The 21086-nt window shown below is 44.6% G+C and overlaps 1 protein-coding gene across 37 annotated transcripts in view; it reads left to right on the forward strand.

Annotated features, from left to right (window-relative positions):
* The window catches only part of ANKS1B (ankyrin repeat and sterile alpha motif domain containing 1B), a 1271383-nt gene that overhangs the window by 1228198 nt on the left and 22099 nt on the right, over positions 1 to 21086 (forward strand). For all 37 annotated transcript variants that reach the window (XM_039471669.2, XM_074402368.1, XM_074402366.1 and 34 more), the window contains one exon: positions 2277 to 2414. In XM_039471669.2, coding sequence (XP_039327603.2) covers positions 2277 to 2414 — 138 coding nt within the window. The remainder of the gene's footprint in view (positions 1 to 2276; positions 2415 to 21086) is intronic.

Here is a 21086-nt window from a genome sequence, read left to right on the forward strand (position 1 = left end):
AAGACCTGGAACCAACCCAAATGCCCATCAATGTAGACTGGACAGGGAAAATTTGGCACATATACACCATGGAACATTATGCAGCCATCAAAAACAATGAGTTTGTGTCCTTTGTAGGGACATGGATGAACCTGGAAACCATCATTCTCAGCAAACTGACACAAGAACAGAAAATCAAACACCACATGTTCTCATTCATAGGCGGGTGTTGAACAATGAGAACACATGGACACAGGGAGGGGAGCATCACACACTGGGGTCTGTTGGGAGGAAATAGGGGAGGGACAGCGGGGGTGGGGAGTTGGGGAGAGATAGCATGGGGAGAAATGCCAGATATAGGTGAAGGGGAGGAAGGCAGCAAATCACGCTGCCATATGTATACCTATGCAACAATCTTGCATGTTCTTCACATGTAACCCAAAACTTAAAATGCAATTAAAAAAAAAAAAAGACTCATTCATCCCTAATGCAGTTTTCTACTTGAAGGAATGCTATCTGGATGCCAGAAGAGGATCATGACCTTCTAGTTTGAAACTTATCTTGCAATATAACATTACTTGTTTATGGGATTTCAATTGCAATTTGAATTATTTTTTGACAGAGCACTGCATGTAATGTCAACACACAAGGCCACAGTGAAGAATGTCTTAATTTAATTTTCTTTTATGAGTTAATTCTGTAATTGCTTCCAAACCACTGAGCTTGGTAGAGTGAGGGACATGAAGTACTTGCTGGGGGTGCTGGCAGGGAAGGACGTTTTCTAAGCATTTTTAGGCATTGATGGGTGTACACGGAACACTATATTGCCAACAGGTTATTTAAGACAGTGTAATTAAAAAGTAATTAGAGAAACTAAAGCATTGAGGGTTGTAGATCTGTGACAACTGCAAAAAACACAAATGGGATATTATAAGATAAATGATTGCACTATTGAGTTTTTTTCTGTTCTTTTTAAACATATCTATATATCAAAAGAAATTTCTAGCAGGGTTTGCAGCCAAGCTGCTTCGTGGTTATTTTGTGCTTCAGGACAATGGTACTTAAACCTTTCTCCCACAGGGGAAGAAGGCACAAAGAGATGCTAGAGAGGAGAAAATGCAATTCTTGTTAAGCCAGTAAGAGGGAGGTAGAGATGATGAAGGGCATTGCAATGCATTTCAAAGAGCCTGAGCCACAGTTAGACAACCCCAAATTTCAGTCCCACCCCAGCACCTGCTCTGCATAAGGCACTTAAATTCTTTGAGTACCAGTTGCTTCACCTGTAAAATAATAATGGTAGCAACACCACCAGCTCCTAATTATACACAGAGGATGTAGTTAGGAAAGGGTTGTTAATATATCCGCAGGGCCCAGATCAAGCAAGGTATCCAAGGCCTGAATCTTGCAGTGTGGTGTTTCTCTTATCAACCCCCTGCACCCTAGTTTCCATGGAGAAAGCACCTTGAGGCTTCCACCTGCCTGCTTCCTTCAGTACCTGCCCTTGCTCTGAGGGAGGAGGAACAGGACCTGAGAACAATGTGCAAGCACAATGGCAAGGGATTTGAAGAGCCTCGTTGAGTCAGATCTCTTCTCACACACAGGAAGCTACAGATGATCCCTTCCATACTGAATTAGCAGAAAGCAGTGCTGCACAGCTACAGGTGGATGTGTTAATGGAAACAGGTCAAATGCTTAGTAATTACTGTTATTTTCAAGAGTGGAGGCCGGATGTGGTGTCTCATGCCTGTAATCCCAGCATTTTGGGAGGCCGAGGGAGGCGGATCACCTGAGGTCAGGAGTTCAAAATTAGCCTAGCCAACATAATGTAAACCCCATCTCTACTAAAAATACAAATATTAGCCAGGTGTGGTGGCATGCACCTGTAGTCCCAGCTACTTGGGAGGCCGAGGCAGGAGACTTGCTTGAACCTGGGAGGGGGAGGCTGCAGTGAGCTGAGATTGTGCCACTGCACTCCAGCCTGGGAAACAAAGTGAGACTCTTGTCTCAAAAAAAAAAAAAAAAGTGGCCGCCACCCAGACTGCTTCTGTGCACAGCACCTGGTGAGAACCGCAGCTCCAGGATATGACTATGATAGGTTGTTTTTAATTAAATGAAAATATTTCTTCCAGATCTGGCATTCATTTACCCACAGACAATACAGTGGACCACTTTGAGTGTTGCTGGTCTAAAACACTCTAGAAAGAAGGAAAGCAACTGCTTCCCAGATTGCTTGTCTTTGTTAGCAGATATGCTGGTTCACAGAGGAAAGCAATGATCATTTATGTCATCTCTTCCAGAACATAATTGCTGAGCATGAAATTCGTAATATCTCCTGTGCTGCCCAGGACCCAGAAGACCTCTCAACATTCGCCTATATCACAAAAGATTTGAAATCCAACCACCACTACTGTCATGTGTTTACTGCCTTCGATGTGGTGAGTACTTCCCCTTTCAATACATTAAAGATTTTCCAAAATAGTCCTGGACTGTATTGAAAGCCCAACTTATCAACATACTAGCTTGGCTTGTTTACCCGGTATTAAGATACATACCAAGTGTATATGTCTGCTAGGGCTGCCGTAACAAAGTACCACAGACTGAGTGGCTTAAACGGCAGAAATTCATTTTCTCACAGTTTCTGGGGGCCGGAAGTGCAAGACCAGTGTGTCGTCAGGTTGGGTTTCTCCTGAAGCCTCTCTCCCTGCCTTGCAGGTGGCTGCTGATATGGCTTGGCTGTGTCCCTATCCAAATCTCACCTTGAATTGTAGCTCCCATAATGCCCACCTGTCATGGGAGGTAATTGAATCATGGGGGAGGGTCTTTCCTGTGCTATTCTCATGATAGTGAATACATGTCACAAGATCTGATGGTGTTACAAATGGGAGTTCCCCCGTGCAAGCTCTCTCTTGCCTGCCACCACGTAAGACATGGCTTTGCTCCTTGTTCACCTTCTGCTGTGATTGTTAGGCCTCCCCAGCCATGTGGAACTGTGAGTCAGTTAAATCCCTTTCTTTTCTAAATGACCTAGTCTTGGGTACTTCATTAGCAATGCGAGAACAGACTAATAAAGCTGCCCACTTGTTGTATGCTTACGTCACCTTTCCTCTGCGCTTGGATGTTGGGTCCAAATTTCCTCTTGTAGGGACACCAGTCAGATTGGATTAGGACCCACTCTAATGACCTCACTTTAACTGAATCACCACTTTCAGGGCACTGTCTTCAAATACAGCCGCATTTTGAGGTACTGCATGTTAAGGCTGGAACATAGGAATTTTGAATAGGTCACGGTTCCACTCATAACATCAAGTACCTTTTGGCAGACTAGGCTCTTTGGAGATTTTTCTGTATTTTCATTCTTCCATTCAACTTAGAATGCTAACTCTACCTAGTATCTCTATTGCCATTACTCAACTACTAATTTCACTTTTCAAACTTGAAAAATTCCTTTGTTTCTCTGGCACCAAAAATAGTAAAAGTCTTACAGCTTCCTTGTCCCTCACTCTGTCTGTTGGTTTCTCTAGTAGCCATTTCTAAGTACTAGGGCATAATAGTTGTGTTTGCCTCATACAAATCTGCAGTTTTCTATATTGAATATGAGTCAGATTAGATGCCTACAGGTAATGATTGGGAACTCCAAGGTTTGGCCCACATGCTCATTCCGAAATTAGTCTTGGCCAGGCACAGTGGCTTGCAACTATAATCCCAGCACTTGGGAAGCCAAAGCGGGCAGATCAGTTGAGCTCAGGAGTTGAAGACTAGCCTGAGGAACATGATGAAACCCCATCTCTACAAAAATGCAGAAGAAAAATAGCTGGTTATGGTAGCACATTCCTGCAGTCCCAGATACCTGAGAGACTAAAGTGAGAGGCTCACCCATGCCTGGGAGGTCAGGTTTGCAGTGAGCTGTGATCACATCACTGCACTCCAGCCCGGGTGACAGAGTGAGACCCTGTCTCAATTTTTTAAAAAAAGAAGTTACTCTCGGCCAGACACAGTTCATACCTAAAATTCCAGTACTTTGGGAGGCCAAGTTGAGAGGACAACTTGAGCTCAGGAGTTCAAGACCTGCCTGGGCAACATAGACTTTACTTAAAAAAAAAAAAAAAGCCAGGCATGATGGTGCACACCTGTAGTCCCATTTGCTTAGGAGGCTGATGAGAGAATCACTTGAGCCCACGAGATTGAGGCTTCACAGCTATGATCGTACCACTGTACTCCAGCCTGGGCTACAGAGCAAAACCATGTCTCAAAAAAAAAGTTAGTCTTGTAACGACGTCCTTATGGAATTGCACCACTTCCAGTTATAGCCATACTTGTCATTAAACCTTAAAGATAGCTCTGATATTACAAACTTGGAAAATGAAAATAATTAAAAGAAACAACAAATGTTTCTTTAAGATTGATATGCCCTGGAGGTGGTACAAATTGCTTGAGGATATCTCTGATAGAGTATATTAATAATTTACAATCAGAAGAATTTGAAAATGCCACTTTAGTTTGATGATTCTGCTCTGCTTACTGGGTTTGAAATATACATATTTAAAGAATCAGGAATTGCCAGTAATATATTCATGAGAGGCCTGCCCCCAGTTCAATGTCATGGGTAGAAGACTGCCTGAAGCAATGTTTTCCAGTTCTGATGAACACCCATAGGCCAAGGCCAACTGTAATCCACAATCTACATGACCCTAAGGTCTGGGAGTCAGGCAGCTCATGCTCAGAGCATTTATATCATGCTACATGTTCCTCACCCCTTTTGGTTTTTCAAGATTGAAAATGAGAAAGCATGCTCATGAGCTTTTAACAAAAGTCCCTTCCATTTGGGGAGGCGTGAGAAGAGTAATACAAAAGTAGTATGTGGTAACAGTACAGACTGCAAAGCACAGCCCTGCAAGGCTACTCTAAATATCTCTGGAAGTGTTTGCATGGGATGAAAGTGTTGATTAAAGCCATTTCATTCAGAGTTTACAAGGACATGCAGTGTTAGGTTTCTGGTTCCTTAAACATAACGTGCCATTCTTGTAAAATTTGATTGTTTCTTTATACAGTCAAATTTCATCCTGTTCACCTCTATTTTGGTTTGTGTGAAACACCTTTCTCTATAGGGGTTGGATTGATGTCATAGAAAGACAGAATACCAAAGTTCATATCCCAAATCAGCTATCTCTCTACTCCCTGGGCTGAGAGAAGTTGCTGGACTTTTCCAAGTCCCAATTTTCATAGCTAGAGAACAGAGACAACAGTTTGTACCTTGCAGGTTTTCACCAGGAGTGAAATGAAGGAACATATGTAGAATGCTTCATAAATAACAGGTGTTCAGTGTTTGTTCCTTCACCTCCTCCTTCTCTTTGCCTACTGACGTCAGTTAACAGCCTGACCCTTTTTCTGCTAAAAGACATAAGATAGGTTTGTCAGATGTGTATTTATCTTCCAAAATTTTCCTACTGCCATTTTGAAAAAATTGAAAAAGTAGAAGCAATAAATAAACATGAAAATATAAACAGCAGAAAGAAAACATTGACTCCACAGACCTTGCTGTCTCTAGACCGTGGTTGCATTGAGCATCAACTTGAATACTCTGATACTTCTCAGGATGAATTCCAGCCTTTTCCTAAGTAGTGCAGCAGTTCTTTCAGTAAAATTGGTTTTTAAGGTAATATATAATTTGCCTTCACAAGAGTATCTAAAGCATTTTTCCACATCAGACGAAAACTGGTATCTGTGGACTATCTGCCCCCTTGAGTTTATTAGCTATATATATACACACACACACACACACACACACACACACACACATACATGTGACACCAGAATACTGAGGTGAAATGTTTGGGGAAGAAATAGTCAACTGTTTAGTTTTATGATGAACATCATATCCCTGATAAACTGGGAAAACATACAGAGAGTTGCTTCAACATTTATCTTTTTATCCAGATGTTTGATTTAATGTAGACATTACTAGCTTAAGATTCTCACATCAGCCCCAAATGACTTTCATCTTACACAGATCCTCCATTTTAATCCTCTCTAGGTGAACACAGTTTGTCAAACCTCAAAATTAGTAACAAAGGTCACCAGCCTTGACCTGGGACTTTGAGCAATTCTGCGATATAACAAGCTTCACTTATGATTAAAAAAAAAAAAAAAAACGCTTCTTTGAGCATGGATTTTGTGTCTTTATGTAGGGCAGTTCAATACCAGTCCAGTCTTTAAAATTCTTTTGATAGGAATCAGTCCCTTGGGCTGCCCTAAATGGCAAAAAAAAAAAAAAAAAAAAAAAAAGAATACCCTGTAATACCTCAAATATACATTTAACCATTTAGCTGGTGTGTGTGTGTGTGTGTGTGTGTGTGTACATTTTTAATTGTGAAGTTACTGCTTTTTTGACCTTAAAGACCTTTTATGAGTCACACGTTTTTATGTACTGTTATCACATATCACATGTTTTTATCTGATATCATCAAGAAAATTCAGTTATGTCTAGGAAGTTTTCCGTTTATGGACAGTTAGTTAGATTTGAAGTTCAGAGAGCATTTTCTCATAGAAATTGTAGTCTGGGAAAGGAGGCCTGGAGCCCCCCTACGGAAACTACGATGTGAGTTGAACATAGTTTATGTGCTATGGGACTCTGCGGGGCCTCGAGTGTGCTCAGATGTGAGGAAGGAGTGGAGTGTGCAGGGATTCTCGTTTATTTGGCAGTGGTAGCCTTTTTTGGGGGGGAGGGTAGAGCACCTCACAGAGGTGGCCTTCTGCAGAACACAGTTTGGAAAACGTTACATGTGATGATATCTAAGCCTGTGTTTGTTGCTTGGAATCTACCATAAATTCAGCTTGTGATAGTTTCAGTTTTAAATGATGGGAAGATGAAAATAAAAAGACTAGAGCAAAACAGAATTGGGGTTTTCAAGAAAAAAAAAAAGTATATACCCACAGGCAAGCACCAAGCCTGCTCTGTATTCTGGAGTCTATACTCTCGTTATTGTTGGAGCTGATTTCTAATCACATCCCTAACTTTCTAGGCCTGGAACACATCTTACCCACTGGAGAACAAAAGGTTCCCCAAACTCCACCTTCTGGGCAGTGAGAACTTGGGGAAGAGGGAATCGTAGGGGTGAGTAGAAAAGAAGGATGTGTTATGAGACTAGGAGTTGTGACAGTTAAAATGGACTCAGCTTTTCTCTCCTCCATTCTTATCTCAAATGAGTGGAGAGAATTATACACAGATGGGATTGCAAGAGGTGGAATGGGTATTTCAGTGGCACCAGATCCCAAGGCTGAAGTGATCTTCCTCAGAAGGCCACTATAGGTGAGAGAAACAACCAAGGTAATTTCAAAACTGTTGTCTTCTGTATTTTATTTGCTCAGCTATTCTAGCTTTCTCAGTAATAGAGAGTTGACATAGGTCATCAGAAAGATTTTGATGCATTCTCTACGGGAGTATCAGATTTGTATCAAATATCTGAGAAGAGCCTCATTCAATAGTTTTAAATGTTAAAAGGTTTTCTTTCTTTCATTTTTCTCCCTCTCTCCCTCTCTTTTCTCTCTCCTCCCTCCTGCTTTCACCCAGGTTGAAGTGTAGTGGTGCACTCTCAGCTCACTGAAACCTCTGCCTCCCAGGTTCAAGGAATTCTCCTGCCTCAGCCTCCCAGGCACCTGAGACTACAGGCACGTGCCAACACCCCCAGCTAATTTTTTGTATTTTCAGTAGGGACAGGGTTTCACCAATTGGTCTTGAACTCCTGACCTCATGATCCTCCCGCCTTGGCCTCCCAAAGTGCTGGGATTACAGGCGTGAGCCACCATGCCCGGCCAAAAGGTTTTCTTTCTTTTTAATAGCATTAGAAGCCATGACTTTGCTGCCAGACCCTTGCATATTCTCACTCCTCTGTAAAGAATGTGTTTGCAGTCTTTGATATTTTTAACCATGCTCATTTTTCACTTGCAACTCCCAAATCCTGTGCTCCTGTGTGTACAGCACATGGCGAGGCTGAGGCAGCCTCAGGAGTGCGTAGGGAATGCTGAAGGCATGGTGTGGGGTGGGCGGGACATGTGGGAGATGGAGCTCCCTCTTCCCTGTGCTTTCTTGGCTGAACGTGAGCCATGTAAGGATCTAAGTTGGAGAAACAGAAGTGACAAAACGCAGGAAAACATGGTCAGCCGACTGTGTGATCACCTTCTGTAGTACACTCCCATCCATATGCACGAAGCCAGCCAAAGTGTGGGGCAAGAGAAACACTAGCATCCACCACGTGGTCATGATCAGTGACACCTACGCTACTTCCAACTTTGGCTCAGCTATGGTTTTGCTTGTTGGCTTTCTCATCCATTTAATACAATTTAAATTCCTGGCCGGGTGCAGTGGCTCATGCCTGTGTAAACCCCAGAATTTTGGGAGGCTGAGACAGGAGGATCACTTGAGTCCAGGAGTTCAAGACCAGCCTGGGCAACATAGGGCAACCCCATCTCTGAAAAAAAAAATAGCCAGGCATGGTGGCACACACCTGTTGTGCCAGCTACTAGGGAGGCTGAAGCTGAGGTGGAAGGATCACTTGGGCCTGGGAGGCATTGGGCTGTGATTGCTCCACTGCACTGCAGCCTAGGCAACAGAGCAAGACTCTATCTCAAAAAGAAAAGAAGAGAAATTTAAATTCTTAAGTTCTTAAATGCTGAGATAACTTGCATGGAGTAGTTTGAGGTCCCTGAAGAACAATATTTATGGCTTATGTTTCAGAGGTTGTCCCACAGAGTGAGAACTTAAAGATGCAAAAGAATTCTTGCTATTGTTGATGTTAGTTCACCTCTGACTGAATTAACGTCATGGAGGCAGGTGATCTCTCTCATTCTGTTTCTCATTTTCTCCACCTGAAAACAGCCTTCAACCTATTTGACTGTGATACTGTGAAAAAAAAAAAGGCAATATAAGAAAAATGTTACAATGCATAGAGCCCTTAAAAATTTAACTCGAACACTTTCCCTGGTTACTCTTCTGCATACAAAGTGGCAACCTACAGGTAAAGTAGAAGCCATTGCCTGGCCCTGTCCAGCCAGCCAGTCAGTTGCAGGAGGGCCGCAGCTCCTAAGAGTAGCAATTGACCCTGATGGAATAATAAAGACAGCATCCCAATCGCAATGGTCCTTCTATGCTAATACCACCCCTTCCCGAAAAAGAATAGATAAATTAACGGGTGCTGGGTTTCGTATATCCAGATGTCCTTTCCATTGGCATAAATCACTGAGGATGAACCAGGACACAAAGACAAAGGTGGTTGGATATTCAGCGATTAATTGTCTGTATTTCCTCTTCTCCCTGTTTTGGGGATGGGGGATAATATCGGTGCCTTAAACTGACCCCATTTTTCCTAAGTTAGAAAGCAGACATTCTGATCGTTTTCACAGATTGCTTTGCAGCATTTATGCATGTAGTTGTTGCACCCCTCACTTCTTAAATAACTGGCAGCCAGTGTCATGTTCAGGGGGTGGCCTTTAGAATCAGTCTGGTTTTGAATCCCAGATCTGCACTCTTAGCTTCATAGTTTGGGTGAAAATGCCATGGGCCAGGCAGTGGCTCACGCCTGTAATCCCAACATCTGGGAGGCCAAGGCAGACGGATCACCTGAGGTCAGGAATTCCAGATCAGCCTGGCCAACATGGTAAAACCCTGTCTCTACTAAAATACAAAAATTAGCCATGCGTGATGGTACACACCTGTAATCCCAGCTACTCGGGAGGCTGAGGCAGGAGAATTGATCGAACCTGGGAGGCAGAGGTTACAGTGAGCCAAGATGGTGCCACTGCACTCCAGCCTGGGTGACAGAGCAAGACTCTGTCAAAAAAAAAAAAAAAAAAAAAAAAGAATGCCTCTATCTTCAGCTTCCTAATCTGTAAAATAGAGAAATAGAGATTATAATTGGATACCTCCTACAGTGATTGTAAGGATTAAACAAGGTGACACATACCCATTTCCAGCACATGCTGTTTAATAACTCTTAGCTGCTGAGGTTGGGGAGAGAAGCAGAAGCAGTTAATAGTGATTGATTCTTGTATTCTTGTCAGACCCAGTGTGACGATTTATATCCCAGTTTTTGGTTCACAATGTGTTTGTTGCTGCATTCTTCCACATCCGAGGAAAAAAGATTCCATATAAAATGCATTGCTGTATTGACAGAGTGCCTGCCATGCAGCAGACACACATCCCTGCTCTCTAGGAGCTTATGGTCCTGCAAGAGATGAAGGGACACAAGCAAAAAGTTAGAACAAAATCACATCCATGCCACCCGAGCACTGCACCAGCAGCCAGCAGGATGGGCTTTCCAAGAGGAGGGGTGCGCAGGTAGGAAGCTGAACCTTTAGTCTGTGTGAACACGTGGTCGGTTTGGAGGCATGGCAACTCATTAATTCAATTCAGAATAGTGAACTTGGGGTATCAGGTAAGCATTTGCAGTAAGTAAAGGAAAAGCCATTTATATTTGCTGTGCTGACTAAACCAAGGAAATGGGCATATCCATTTGAGAAGGATTTAAACAACAAGGGTTCAAATTAAAAACGTTTGAATCTGGTGAGTGACCCATATGCAGTGCCTCACAAGTTAGTGAAGAGGCCAGGCGCGGTGGCTCATGCCTATAATCTCAGCAATTTGGGAGGCCGAGGCAGGTGAATTACTTGAGGTCAGGAGTTCGTGACCAACCTGGCCGACATGGTGGAACCATGTCTCTACAAAAAATTAGCCAGGCGTGGTGGCAGGCGCCTGTAATCCCAGCTACTTGGGAGGCTGAGGCAGGAGAATCTCTTAAACCCAGGAGGCAAAGGTTACAGTGAGCCAAGATCACGCCACTGCATTCCAGCCTGGGTGACAGAGTGAGACCCTGTCTCAAAAAAAAAAAAGTGAAGAGTTCCCTACAGCTTCCACTGGAGCTTTTACTGTTGAGTTGGACAGAGGTGGAATGGCAATTCTTCCTCCTGTGCAGGCCAGTCCCTCTGGATGGGCCGTGGTTTCGTGAAGACCAATGACCACTGTGTCAGGCTGCAGTGTGTGACGTCCACAGAGAACCTGGAATGCTATTAATATAAGAAAGCAACTCATGGTTTAGCAAAGCAGGGCCCAACCTCCTGTACTTGGGGCGAGGCATAAAGTTAAACCTTGGCAGATACAGTGGATGCTCTGGTTTTTGAAGAACGTGTAATGGCATGTGAAGACCAGCCAGGAGATAATGTTGTGTGAAAAAGCCAACTTTATGAGACTACACATAAAGTATGACTATGATTTTAGACTCATAAAGTATTTGAGTTTTTAAATTCATAAATATTCATATAGGAAATGAAAGTATTTGGGTGTATATACAAATATAAAAAGAAAATGCACCAAAATGTTAGCAGTAGCCGTATCCCATCAGTGAAATTTCAGAGCTGAATTTTATTTCCTCCTTTATTCTTTGTATTTGCAACATTTTCTACATGTGCCCCTGTTATAATTGGAGAGAAAAAGGAATCTCGTGGCTCTTTTAGTTAGCCAAAATTAGCCCTAAAGAAGCGACCTGCCTTTTGGCCAGCTGATAAGTCGTCCTGGCCCAGATAGACATCTTAGCAGAATTGCTAATATTTGTTTCTAAATGCTGAAGGCTATGATTGGGCACTATTTATTTCTGTACAATCTGTGAAGACTAATTTCTGGCTGGTAATGGAGAGAACTAACCATAGGTAGAGCTAGAGAGATGTCAATGAATTCTGTGAATATGCCCAGAATATTCTCGAAGTTATTTTTGCCTCAGGACGTGGGTGAAGCAAGTTGTAGACCAGGCTTACCCCAGGTCTTAAAAAAAAAGAAGTACATGCAAAATAAAGCCTAAAAAGAAATGTCGCTTCTTTTTAGAGACCCCATTGAGAACCCAGATTGAAAAAAATCTTCCTGTGTCTTCAGGTGCCCTGTGGCAGTATCTGCACTTGTCCGGCTTTTGTCCTTCAGGTCTGCCTCTGGGAGAGAAGAAAGAAGGAAGGAATTGGCTCTGGCCATCCATATTCCCCCCCTTTTCTTAACCTTAAGGTACAAGTTCCCTTATCTTAGGGACCTTCCAGGCAGCTTCCTTTCTGTGTTTGGCCAACAAACATTAGTTGAGCACCTGACGTATTCCAAACCCTAGAGATGCAAAGCCCAGTGAGACCAGGGCCCTCAAGGAGCTCAGTCAACTAGGGGAATCAGCCCTACAAAGAGAAAATCATAATAACATGCAGTAAGTAGGGCTGTGCCCAAGGAATTATGGGACCACAGAGGAGGGGCACCTAACTTGGGGGACAGGAAAGAAGGCTTCTGGAGATATGATCCCCAAGGCAAATCTTCAAGGACAAGCAGTAAGTCACCAGGCAAAGGTGGGAGATGATGGGAAACACGTGTATTGCCAAGAAGAAAAGCCGTTTTATAATAGATGAAATGCTTGGCCATCTGGAATAGCATTTGGGGGTGATGGCTGGAATGAAGACGTTTCCTGAAATGAAGGGCTGCCCCTTGGTGACTGCCTCTCTGAGCTCTAGCTGGTGTGTTATGGAGCCCTGCAGTCTGGCCTCTGGGTAACATCCCGCTGTTTAGCACAGCATCCACTGTGCATGCATCTCTAAACTGAATCTGTAGTTAACTAGGTAAAAGATAGCCCCTTCTAATCAGAGAATCCTGGAACTCCCAGGATGGAAAGGGACCAGCAGGTGACCTGGACCACACTCACTTCTCAGTGGCAGTGATAGGTGCTGTAGGTAGGTGGCCTGTGGTGGAGCTGACCCATGCAGGTGATCCAGGGACTCTGTTTATGGCATCTATTCACTGATTGATACGTTACTAGCAGACCTCCCAAAGTACCTCATGACACCTGAGCTTTTCTGCCCTGGATTCCCACATACAGACATACCCCTTCCCTTGAAGGTGTCTGCATCTGTGCCCTCTTCATGGTGTGGGTGAGCTTCTGCTGACCCCATCCTGGCCTGCAGCTCTCTGATGCTACGAAACACATACATTTGTTCCTTCCATTCCAGTCATGACAATGTGACCATTGTTTTTCTATGCAAAGTACTGTGAGGCAGGTCAAAATGGTCCACTCAGAAAGAGCAGCCTCCGAGCCTCGGCCGGGAGGGCCTTTCCTCCCTGGACGGCCTCCCTCTCAGAGGCTTCCTTCCTCCTTTGTCACATTCACCAGATGAGATGAAGGTTTATGCCTGACATACCTTGTCAGCCATTTGGGCGGTAATGCGTTTAACAAAGTAAGCCCTGGGATAATATCTAAGTGAACAAATGGACACTATTTATACCATGCCTCATTCCATGAAGGATTGAAGACAGCCTACATGAATAGGTATGGTAGTCTGAGAATACACAGATATATACAAATCTGAATTAGGGAAAACAGACTAAAAGGAAGCTCCACATCAACGGAAAAGTTTTAGCAACAATATACAGACCACGGAGTTCTGTAAAGGTATCAGAGCTCAGCTCTCTCTGGCTTGGAGCTTTTAGCTCTGAGCTTCCTGGAAGTCAGGGCAAAAGGGGAAATATAGTAATTTTGTGCCCCATATTTCTTGGAAAGAAAGTATACCCCTTCCTCTCAGAAAACAATATTCTAATAAGGCTTAAGTATGAAAGAACTTTCTGTCCTAGGCCCCCATGAGGGGAGGCTGTGTAATCAATGTCTTCACCGACATCTGTACAATGAATCTCCAGAACACAAGGTGGTGTGCTAGAGGGTCCCTCAATGAAATAGGCACAGAACACCAGCACATTCATGAAAGCAGTGAAGGTAGGATAGCCCAGTGGCATGAAACACTGGCTAATCTGAAGTCAGGTGTGCACCTGAATCCTGGCTCTGCCATTTCCTAACTGTATGAACTTGGCCAAGTTGTCAATTACGATGATGATTAGTTTCTCACATGTAAAATGAGAATGGTCATTCCTCCTCTACAAGGTGTTGTGAAGAGTAAACAATTCACAGAAGGCACTTAGCCTCATCCCCAGGATGTAGTAGGCAGTACCGTGTGTAGTTGCTGCTGCCACTGCTTTATCATCATGAGAGGAAATAAAATATGGTTCAAGTTCAGAGGCATTTTGACTTGGTGCAGAGATCAAACTTTTCACAGCTACAAGAGTGGATTGACTGCATGTCCATAAGTTCATATCCACATAACATTTTTCACTTGGGCTTGGCAGAAATTGGACCATTAAAGGTTCAACTCCATACTTGGAGTAGAAGTATTAGGGTTTTTACAGGTTAAAGAAAGAGGTGGATACTTTAAAATTTAACTGAGAAGCTGTTAGGATTGGCATCCAGTATGAAAACGGAAGAGCCTAAACAAGATTATTTGCCGAATGAATGGGCAGCTTCCTGGCACATGGAGGTGAGCCAGGACAGCACCTGCAGAGAGGGCCTAGATTTTGCTGGAAAACAGTTCCCAGCCCTCTCAGCCAGAGAACGAAAAGACTCTCAGAACCCCAAGGTGATGCAGAAAGAATAAGATACATCCTGGGCAACTTAGTGAAACCCCATCTCTCAAAAACATAGAAAAATTAGCTAGCTGTAATGACACATACCTGTGGTCCCAGCTACTCCAGAGGCTGAGATGAGAGGATCACACGAGCCCCGGAGGTCAAGGTTCACTGAGCCACAATCACGCCACTGCACTCCAGCCTGGGCAACAGAGCAAGACTCTGTCTCAAAAAAAAAGCACGAATAAGATTATTTTGAACTCAAAAGACTTTCTCTTGTTTTCAGTTATCAAAATGGAAAGATTATGACTGTAAAAATTATTATCCTCATTTAAAGTTCAAAACATACAAAAAAATGGAGACAAATCATCCAGTCTCAATATGCAGTGATAACTGCTATTCACATTTTGATCCACTTTGCTATTTTCTATACATATACACAGATGCCAGCATGTTTATATGTATACATATATTTTTACATAGTCCTTTAACCCATTATTTATTTTTATTATTTTTTTTTTAGACAGAGTCTCACTCTGTCACCCAGGCTGGAGTGCAGTACAGTGATACAATCTCGGCTCACTGTGGCCTCCGCCTCCTGGGCTCAAGCAATTCTCTCCTGCCTAAGCCTCTCAAGGAGTTGGGATTACGGGTGCATACCACCACACCCAGCTAATTTTTTGTATTTTAGTAGAGACAGGGTTTCACCATGTTGCCCAGAGTGGGCTCGAACTCCTGACCTCAGGCAGTCTGCCCACTAGCAGGTGAAATGGGAGACCTTCCAGTTTTCATTTTAAATGGCTACCTAGTATTCTTCTTAATCAGTTCTCAAATAATGAAAATTTAAACACTTTAATGAATTTTTTGCACATGTATCAGTGAACCCTTGAGCCTAAGAGATTTTCAAACTAAGAAACAGAAAAATCTTAGTGATGTGCCAGTTAAAATAAATTATCTTAATGGTGAGAGCTTTTTCTAGGGGACAGATTGCCCACCATCTATGAAGCAGTCTAGTTTTTTTTCTCATGCTAAACTGATGAATATGCTGGGTATGGCCTCAGGGACAAGGATGCAGGAGGACTGTGAGAAAGATTTCTTTGTCTCTCCATGAGACTTGGTGGACCCTTTCACTCCCTGATGTCATTCAGTGAGCACTTCCTGGACATTGTCTAGAGGCGAGGCATGGGCCTGGCACCAGGGACATGGCCCTTAACACATGGGAGGGGCTCGGTAAATACCATGGTGATGTTAAATATCCATGACTGCCTTACAGAAACCACAGTAAATATAAGCTGACCTGCACATCTTCAGTTTGCACAAGAAAAGCAAGTTTGCATTCCCTGATTGCATTAGGATTTATCTTTATGATATGATGGTTCCTTAAGCTCCTCTAATGTAGCAGTTCTTAATTCACAGATCAAATCCCTGGCCAGGTGCAGTGGTTCATGCCTATAACCGAAGCACTTTGCGGGGGCCAAGGCAGGTGGATCAGTTGAGGCCAGGAGTTCAAGACCAGCCTGGCCAACACAGTGGTGAAACCCTGTCCCAACCTATATATATACATACACATACATACATATATATATACGCGCACACACACACACACACACACACGTACACATATATATTTATACATACACACACCAAAATTAGCCAAGCATGGTAGTGCATGCCTATAATCCCAGCTACTCAGGAGGCCAAGGCAGGAGAATCACTTGAACCCAGGAGATAGAGATCACACCACTGCACTTCAGTGACAGAAAGAGGAGAGAGAGAGAGAGAGAGAGAGAGAGAGAGAGAGAGAGAGAGAGAAAAGAGAAAAGAAAAAGAGAAAGAAAAGAAAGAGGAGGGGGAAGCGGGAGAGGGAGAGAGGGAGAGAGGGAGAGAGGGAGAGAGGAAGAGAAGGAGAGAGGGAGAGAGGGAGACGGGAAAGAAGATCCCTGGGAAAGAGGAGACTTCCTGTGCTTCTTAGGAGGCTTTCCCCCATTGGATTGGGACTCCCTGCCCTTCTTCCCAAATAGCCACTACTGAGGATGGGTGTTGCCTTATATCCCTTACATCATCCTCAGGGAAACCAAAGATGAAGAATTCCTGTGTTGATGGTTCTTGTCAAGTTACAAAGGACACCTTCAGCCTGGAGGCTGCCTCTCAGCCAGACTGGGCATGAGACCCAGGCAAATGGGCCAGTAGGTGCCCTTACCACAGCCAAGATGGGTCAGTCACTCAGAAGCTCAGTTGGCTCATGTTTTTTAAACATTTTTAAACAGATTACAGAATTTTTTTATTTTATCTTATGTATAGTTCTAAGGTATAATGGTCAAGAAGAGCATGGCCTCTCAGAACACCTGGATTCAAATCTCAGTTTGGCTGACTGCTGACTTCATGAACAAGTTATTTAACCTTTCTGAGCTTATCTCATGTGCAAAACAGAAGTAATAGACCTACAGCATACAGATGTGGTTAGGATTACATTAGAGAGTCCATGTCAAACACTTAGCACGCTGCATGGTACACAGTAAATAATAAATGCTAACCGGTATCGCCACTTGGTTAAATAATATTATTAGCAATTCTCAGAACAATCCAATTAGCTGGGTACTTCGTATGGTAAAATCCCCATTTTAAGATGAGAAAACCAAGGCTCAGAGTATGCGGTTTTCGGTAATCACCCCTCACATCTGCACCATATGCACATGCACACGCACACATAATCAGCCCCCTCACATCTGCACCACATGCATGCACACACGTGCACACACACGTATGCAGCCCCCTCACAACTGTACCACATGCATGCACACATACGTGCACATGCACACATATGCAGCCCCTCACATCTGCACATGCACGCACACACGTGCACTCACATATGCAGCCCCCTCACATCTGCACCACATGCATGCACACACGTGCACATGCACACATATGCAGCCCCTCACATCTGCACCACATGCATGCACACACACGTGCACATGCACACATGCAGCCCCCTCACATCTGCACCACATGCATGCACACACACATGCACTCACATATGCAGCCCCCTCACATCTGCACCACATGCATGCACACACACGTGCACTCACATATGCAGCCCCCTCACATCTGCACATGCACACACACGTGCACACGCACACATATGCAGCCCCCTCAACGTCTGCACCACATGCATGCACAAACACGTGCACATGCACACATATGCAGCCTCCTCACATCTGCACATGCATGCACACACACATGCACACACATATGCAGCCCCCTCACATCTGCACATGCACATACACGTGCACACGCACACATATGCAGCCCCCTCAACGTCTGCACCACATGCATGCACAAACACGTGCACATGCACACATATGCAGCCTCCTCACATCTGCACCACATGCATGCACACACACATGCACACACATATGCAGCCCCCTCACATCTGCACCACATGCACACACACGTGCACACACACGCAGCCCCCCCACATCTGCACCACCGGCATGCACACACATGTGCACACGCACACATATGCAGCCCCCTCACATCCGCACCACATGCACGCACACACACGTGAACACACACACATATGCAGTCTTCTTTCACTGGTCATCTGTGTAAGGTAGAAACTACTTCAGACCAATTGCCATAATAAATGTGTCTCAAAAGACTTATGCTAGAAAGACCAACGCAAGTAAATTCCAGTGAGCTGCCGGGCGCGGTGGCTCAAGCCTGTAATCCCAGCACTTTGGGAGGCCGAGGCGGGTGGATCACGAGGTCAACAGATCGAGACCATCCTGGTCAACATGGTGAAACCCCGTCTCTACTAAAAATACAAAAAAACTAGCTGGGCGTGGTGGCGCGTGCCTGTAATCCCAGCTACTTAGGAGGCTGAGGCAGGAGAATTGCCTGAGCCCAGGAGGCGGAGGTTGCGGTGAGCCGAGATCGCGCCATTGCACTCCAGCCTGGGTAACAAGAGCGAAACTCCATCTCAAAAAAAAAAAAAAAAAAATTCCAGTGAGCTTACATGAGGCAGGAAGAGCCAAGGTCAAAGATGAGCCAGGTTACAGCATTTGAGAGATGTGAGGTAATAAAGCTAAGTGAGTTTGAATTTATGCCCAAGGAAGGTAGTCACTGGCGATGAGAGCACAAGTTTGCTGACTTCACTGCAGCGCTGTGGGTTGAGCTAGCAGATGGAATGGGACACCTTAATGCTTGCTGTGATCAGCGGGCTTCCCCACAGCCAGAACAGCCAGGCATGGGGACGGGGTGGCTCCAGGACTGGCCTCCTGGCTAAGCACCGTTCATCACAGCTCCTGGGTTCATAGGTAGTCTTCCTGCTGCCTGAATGAGGGTCCAGCCAGCCTTCTGCAGCATGGCATGGTGTTCCAGTTATCTATTGCTAACAAACCACCCCAAAATATAAAACAACAGCCATGTATTATGTTCGCAATTCTGCAAGTCAGGGATCTGGGCTAGACGTGGCAGTCCTCCTCAACAACATCTGGGGCCTCAGCCAGGGTGGCTGCAGTGGCTGGAGATGCTGGCAGCCTGCTGTAGCCATCTGTCTGGGCCTTGAGTCTTCTCCATGTCCTGTCTGCTGGAGCTCCAATTTCTCTGAGACCCCTTCACTCCCAAATCTTGAGCCTGGGCTGGCCTGGCCTGGCTAAAACCGTTGTTCCTGGCCAGGCAGCCTCTCCTTGTGGCTTGCTCAGGCATCCTCATAACGTGATGATCTCAGGATGATGAAGCTTTTTCTTTTTTTTTTTTTTAAGACGGCATCTCAGCTGGGCATGGTGGCTCACACCTGTAATCCCAGCACTTTAGGAGGCCAAGGCAGGTGGACCACCTGAAGTCAGGAGTTTAAGACCAGCCTGATCAACATGGTGAAACCCTGTCTCTACTGAAAATATAAAGAATTAGCTGGGTGTGGTGGTGGGCGCCTGTAATCCCAGCTACTTGGGAGGCTGAGGTAGGAGAATCTCTTGAATCCAAGAGGCAGAGGTTGCTGTAAGCCGAGATCATGCCATTGCACTCCAGCCTGGACAACAAAAGCAAGACTATGTCTAAAAAAAAAAAAAAAAAAAAAAGGAATCTCACTCTGTGGTCCAGGCTGGAGTGCAGTGGTGCAATCTCGGTTCACTGCAACCTCTGCCTCCGGAATTCAAGCGATTCTCCTGCCTCAGCCTCCTGAGTAACTTGGATTACAGGTGCCCACCACCAACCCTAACTTTTTTTGTGTATTTTTAGTAGAGATGGGGTTTTACCAGTGTTGGGCACACTTGTCGTGAACTCCTGACTTCAAGTGATCCACCCACCTCGGCCTCTATATTAGTCTGTTCTTATACTGCTAATAAAGACATACCCGAGGGTGAGTAATTTATAAAGGAAAGAGGCTTAATGGACTCACAGTTCCACATATCTGGGGAGGCCTCACAATTATGGCAGAAGGCAAAGGAGAAGCAAAGGTACGTCTTACATGGCGGCAGGCAAGAGAGCGCATACAGGGAAATTTCCCTTTATAAAACGATCAGATCTCATGAGACTTATTCACTATCACAAGAACAGCATGGGAAAGACCTGCCCCCATGATTCAGTTACCTTCCCATCAGGTCCCTCTCACAACACATGGGAATTATGGGAGCTAGAATTCAAGATGAGATTTGGGTGAGGACACAGCCAGACAATATCAGCCTCCCAAAGTGCTAACATTACAGGCAGAGTCATTGCATCCACCCAGGATGGTGAGACTTTTTACATGACTAATTCCCCAGAGTAATGCTCCTAGAGGCCCAGGAGGAAGCTGCAAGACTCATGATTCAACCTCACAAGTTCCAGTATGTTGCTTCTGCCACATCCTATGGGTCAAGCAAGTCAGTAAAACCAGTCCAGTTTCAAAGAGATTTGACTTCTCAACGGGAACACTATGGCATGCACAGAAGGGAAGAGTTGATGGCAGTCATCTTAGAGACAAGCTGGGTAGACACATGGGCCAAAGCAGGGGATTTTGAGCACAGTTACTGGCTCATGTCACAGTTCTGTAACTTTCCGTCTCTGATGTCTGGAAAGTTCTTTCACCTCTCTGAGCCTCCACTGCCTCATCTATAAAATGAGAATAATATGCTACTGAATGTGATTGTGGTAAGACTTAAATGGGACAAAGATGGCCAGGTGCAGTGGCTCACACCTGTAATCCAGCACTTTGGGAGGCCAAGGAGGCAGGTCACCTGAGGTCAGGAGTACAAGACCAGTCTAACCAACATGGATAAACCCCATCTCTACTAAAAGTACAAAATTAGCTGGGTGAGGTGGCTCATGCCTGTAATCCCAGCTACTCAGGAGAATCACTTGATCCCAGGAGGCTGAGGTTGTGGTGAGCCAAGATCGTGCCATTGCACTCCAGCTTGGGCAACAAGAGCAAAACTCCATCTCAAAAAAAAAAGAGGAAGACAGAGACTCTAAGGCCGGGCGGGATGGCTCCTGTCTGCAATCCCATGCTTTGGGAGGCTGAAGCCAGGGGATCAGCCTGGGAAACATAGCAAGATTCTATCTTTGCAAAAAGAAGAGACAAAGATAACACTTGGCACATGCCTCACACCTATTAAGTTCTCCCTTAATTGTAACTGAGTAAATAACTAGAAATGTTATGATTACTCCAGCTCAT

Source organism: Saimiri boliviensis, chromosome 7, assembly GCF_048565385.1.
Source record: "Saimiri boliviensis isolate mSaiBol1 chromosome 7, mSaiBol1.pri, whole genome shotgun sequence".
NCBI lineage: Eukaryota > Metazoa > Chordata > Mammalia > Primates > Cebidae > Saimiri > Saimiri boliviensis.